Source organism: Dendrobium catenatum, unplaced genomic scaffold (genome assembly GCF_001605985.2).
Source record: "Dendrobium catenatum unplaced genomic scaffold, ASM160598v2 fragScaff_scaffold_157, whole genome shotgun sequence".
Taxonomy (NCBI): Eukaryota; Viridiplantae; Streptophyta; class Magnoliopsida; order Asparagales; family Orchidaceae; genus Dendrobium; species Dendrobium catenatum.
Window position 1 is genome coordinate 1855443 of NW_021318619.1, and position 4246 is coordinate 1859688.

The 4246-nt window shown below is 34.0% G+C and overlaps 1 protein-coding gene across 1 annotated transcript; it reads left to right on the forward strand.

The window, feature by feature from the left end:
• Positions 1-635: 635 nt before the first annotated feature.
• Positions 636-3588, forward strand: LOC110114551 (myb-related protein 306). Its single transcript, XM_020847468.2, has 3 exons — positions 636-1166; positions 1527-1656; positions 2367-3588. The coding sequence occupies exons 1-3, from the start codon at positions 1034-1036 to the stop codon at positions 3046-3048; spliced, it is 945 nt and encodes a 314-aa protein (XP_020703127.1). The 5' UTR covers positions 636-1033; the 3' UTR covers positions 3049-3588.
• The last annotated feature ends 658 nt before the right edge of the window (positions 3589-4246 follow it).

The following is a 4246-nucleotide window of genomic DNA, read 5'->3' on the forward strand; positions in this document are numbered from 1 at the left end:
ATTAAACTTTTTTAGGAGAACCTTAAATTATTTAATTTATTTTACTGTAAATGAGTGATACATAAATTTAATTTGTGAAATTACAAATTATATTGATCTTAAAATAAATTTACTAACATTAAATTTATGTCCTAGTTTTTTTTTTATTATTATTATTAACCTGAAGTTCTTGTATTTAGCTGTGAAAATTTTCTCTCTATGAAAAAAAATGACATATAGTTCTAACAAATAATGAAACTTCAGCTTTTTCAAACCTACTGAAAGATATTCGCAAATGTTACCAAATTTGTAGGGCCATTTATAAATACAGATGAAAACTCATACTAACCATTGCATCACTCCCCGCACGAATGATGATGCATCACTCCCCGCACGAATCATGATGCAACAAGTAACTGCATGCATGTCCCACACCTTGGCATGCATCCACCAAGCTTCAAAACTGGTTTCAAAAACACAGAAGTATCCAACGACAGTTCCTTGTTACCAACCAAAAGCATGAAATCACCATCATCTAATGTGAACACGCTCATCTCTCTGTTAATCTCCCTCGCTCGATCGCTCGATCTCTCTATTTCAAATAAACAGTAATTTCTCTATTCTTTTTCTCTCTCTCTCATCTTATAAATGCACTGTCTTGTTTTTTTCCCTATGCAACTACATTCAATATGAGAGAGAGAGCGAGAGGCCATGCATTCACTTCATCCGAGCAAGCTGACTTTATAGGGAGACCTAAGAGTAAATGATCCTTGCTGTCTTCTTCTGACTTTTCCATCTCTCACTGTTTTCTCAGCTCTACTCTCCCATGGCTATCCTTCTTTAAGGTCAGCGTAGGCTAACGAGAGACCCTTTCCCAAGGGTCACTTGTGTATTTATAACACAGGAAACAACCCCTTTTATTAAGGCCTTTTGTCTCTGCTCAACAAAGAAGAAAGAAGAGATACAAACAAGGAAAAGAGAAATCTTTCTTGATCTATATCTACATATTATTTCTCCTCCGTTTAATCAGCGCAAATAGAGGAAAAAAGGTGCTATGGGAAGGCCTCCTTGTTGCGAAAAGGAAGGGGTTAAGAAAGGTCCATGGACACCTGAAGAAGATATCATCCTTGTCTCTTACATACAAGAGCATGGCCCTGGAAATTGGAGGGCTGTTCCTACAAATACTGGTAAGTACTTAGCTAGAGCTTTTTTCTTCTTTTCAAATTTCACTTAATTTCTTCAATTAGATCTCACAGTTCAGTTTGGGTTTCTGAAACTGTAAGTACAGGACAAGATCTGACTACAGGTATTTTTGAGTTCTATATTCATTTAGATCTCACAATTGAATAGGTCGCCTGCATGTGTCGATATCATATGTTTTCTGTTTATGGTTTCTTTTTGTATAATTTTGCTGAAATTTATACTCGTATATGAAAATATATCTTATTTCAGCCATGTTTTTTCAAGTAAATGAAAATTTTTTTTTTGCAAATCAAATCTTTATGTTGTGTATGAAGTTATCAACCTACAGTAAATTTGGGCTGCAGGTTTGATGAGATGCAGCAAGAGCTGCAGGCTGAGATGGACCAACTATCTCAGGCCAGGAATCAAGCGTGGTAACTTCACAGATCAGGAGGAGAAGCTCATAATTCATCTTCAAGCACTCCTTGGAAACAGGTAATTATTAATTAAAACTTTTTTCTATCACTAATCATGTACTTTTATTAATTAATTAGCCGATATATCTTTTGCTTGATTTACTCAAGCTTTCAGTTAAACACCAAAATTCTCTTATTATATATCGATGTCTGCTAAATAGTATTAAAAGCCTTAATTATTGCAATATTCTTTTGAACAACATATATTAATTTTTTAGTAAAGGAGCACTGTCTTAAACGGATTATATTAACAGATGATTATTATTTAAATTGCACTTAAAACGTACACTAATTATAAATATTTAATAAATTCCAACATTCACGTGGTTTTAATCATCTTTATTTTTTTAATAAACTTTTTTTAACCTAATCTTATTTATACATAACCTTATCTCTCTGCTGTGTCATTAAAAAAATAAAAAAAGAAAATAGTTATGCCGAAGCAGCTTGCAATTTAATATAATATATAAATAATTATTTGAATGTTACTCTTATCTAATAATAGGAATGATTTAAATAATGTGACATTAATATAGTTGTCCAGAAAACTTGGCATTGAAAACAGTAATTATCACCAAAAGAAGCCGCCATTAATCCTTATAAATGAGTCAAATTTATTGCTGTGCACTTAATATTATCGAAAATACACTGTAAATTACTGCAAATTACTTCTGAATATTATGAGACTGAAAATTTCTTTTTATTTTATGATTGTTGAAATTTACATAGATGGGCAGCCATAGCCTCTTACCTTCCAGAGAGAACAGATAATGATATCAAGAACTATTGGAACACTCATCTAAAGAAAAAGCTGAAGAAGCTTCAGTACTCCGGCGAGGATGGAGGTCGAACAATCAACCAGATCTCGAACAACCATCATCAATCCGTCTCCAAAGGGCAATGGGAAAGGAGGCTTCAAACGGACATCCACATGGCGAAACAAGCTCTCTCCGAGGCCTTATCCCTCGACACAATGAATCTCGAATCGCCATCACCGCCGACGTTCGTCGGTCCGACCAACACCTGCACCTATGCTTCGAGCACCGAGAACATCTCTAGGTTACTTGAGAATTGGATGAAGAGCACCCCGAAATCAAGAAGTAGGGCTAGCTTGGGTTCGATGAGCAATGTGTGCTCCGAGACGACTACCATGGAGTCGACAACACCGGCGCCAATGGGGAAAGTAATGATGGGATCAAATCATGAATTAGGTTTTCGATCGGTGAAGATTGAGTCGTTGGGGAGATCAGTGTTGCAGGAGGAGAGCAAAGAGAGCTCGGCCGTTGCACCGCCGCTCTCTTTCATCGAGAACTGGCTTTTCGACGATTTAAGCGTCGGGAATGGAGGCGATGATCATCAGGATTTAGTGGATTTGCCGCTAAGTGACGCTTCTGAGTTGTTCCAGGATTGATCATCATAGATAAGAAGATCGAAGGAGTACGTACTTGCAGCAGGATTAAACCCGCTTCCATCCGCTTTTCCTTAAGTGATTAATTAAGGCGTCATGATACAATAATGGAGCGGATGGCCGCAAGTTTAATCTAGCTATATGAAGAAGATCTGAGAAGCATTATCCCTTAGATTTTTCTTCCTTAGCTCATAGAGTTCAGATGAAAATGAGAAGAAAAATATTAATTTATCGTTAGAAGAGCAAAGAGGATCGAAGGAATGAGACTCTTTGTTCCCTAGCTACTACTTCTGCAAATTAATTAGTATGCAATGATCGATGAGGCTTAGCTCGTGATTATTAATTAATTGTACTTAATTAGTTTATCTTCTTCATCTTTTAATTCCTAATTATCAATGCTACCAAAACTGTAAATTACAAATTAGATCGCTTAATTACTATCATGCAGGAATCGAAGAGATTTGTATTTCATCAATGTAATTCAGTCTCGTCTCTTGTGAACACAAAGCCTCTTAATTTACATGTTCTTATTTACTTGAATTACATATATGCTTTTCTTGTCTGTATTTGATATTTCAGTTTTGGAATTCGAGCTGACAAAGACAGCGACGCAAAGGTTAGAAAAACATGGAATGCATGGATTAGGATTTTTTATCTTAGGCCTCGTTTTGGACTATTTTTTTGCTGCTTCTTAAAGTAGTTTTTCAGTACAAAATATTTAATTTTTATACTAAAAAATTATTTTAAGAAGTAGTAAAAATATCATTTCAAATCAAACCTTAATTTGCATGAAAGAAATACAATTCAAACACATAAGATATTTTGTTTTTATATGCAATACTGAGTCATACATATGGTTCACATGGTGAGTGTGAATAAGTCATATATAGACAAGTCTTAATTAATTATTAATTTAGTGATTACTTATGGGATCTTATCTATGTAATTGTGGGACCCATTTATGACTTTTATTTTTTTTTTAATATTGATTTTATTATGAGAAGACTTGTATATTTTTGATATATTTAGATAATGAATGGTTGAATTATTGACACTTGCATGTGTGGGTCTAAAAGATAAATCAAATCATTAATAGTTCGTGTTAATATAACTATATTAACTATCTTAATTAGGATGATCAAGAATTTAAGTGCTAATTTTATTAATATATAAAGATGTGTGCTAAATTATTTAATTATTT

Coding starts and splice junctions, on each gene's coding strand:
- LOC110114551 (XM_020847468.2), top strand. CDS start 1,034: ATGGGAAGGCCTCCTTGTTGCGAAAAGGAAGGGGTTAAGAAAGGTCCA. Junction 1,167..1,526: donor GGCTGTTCCTACAAATACTG/GTAAGTACTTAG, acceptor TTTGGGCTGCAG/GTTTGATGAGATGCAGCAAG. Junction 1,657..2,366: donor CAAGCACTCCTTGGAAACAG/GTAATTATTAAT, acceptor AAATTTACATAG/ATGGGCAGCCATAGCCTCTT.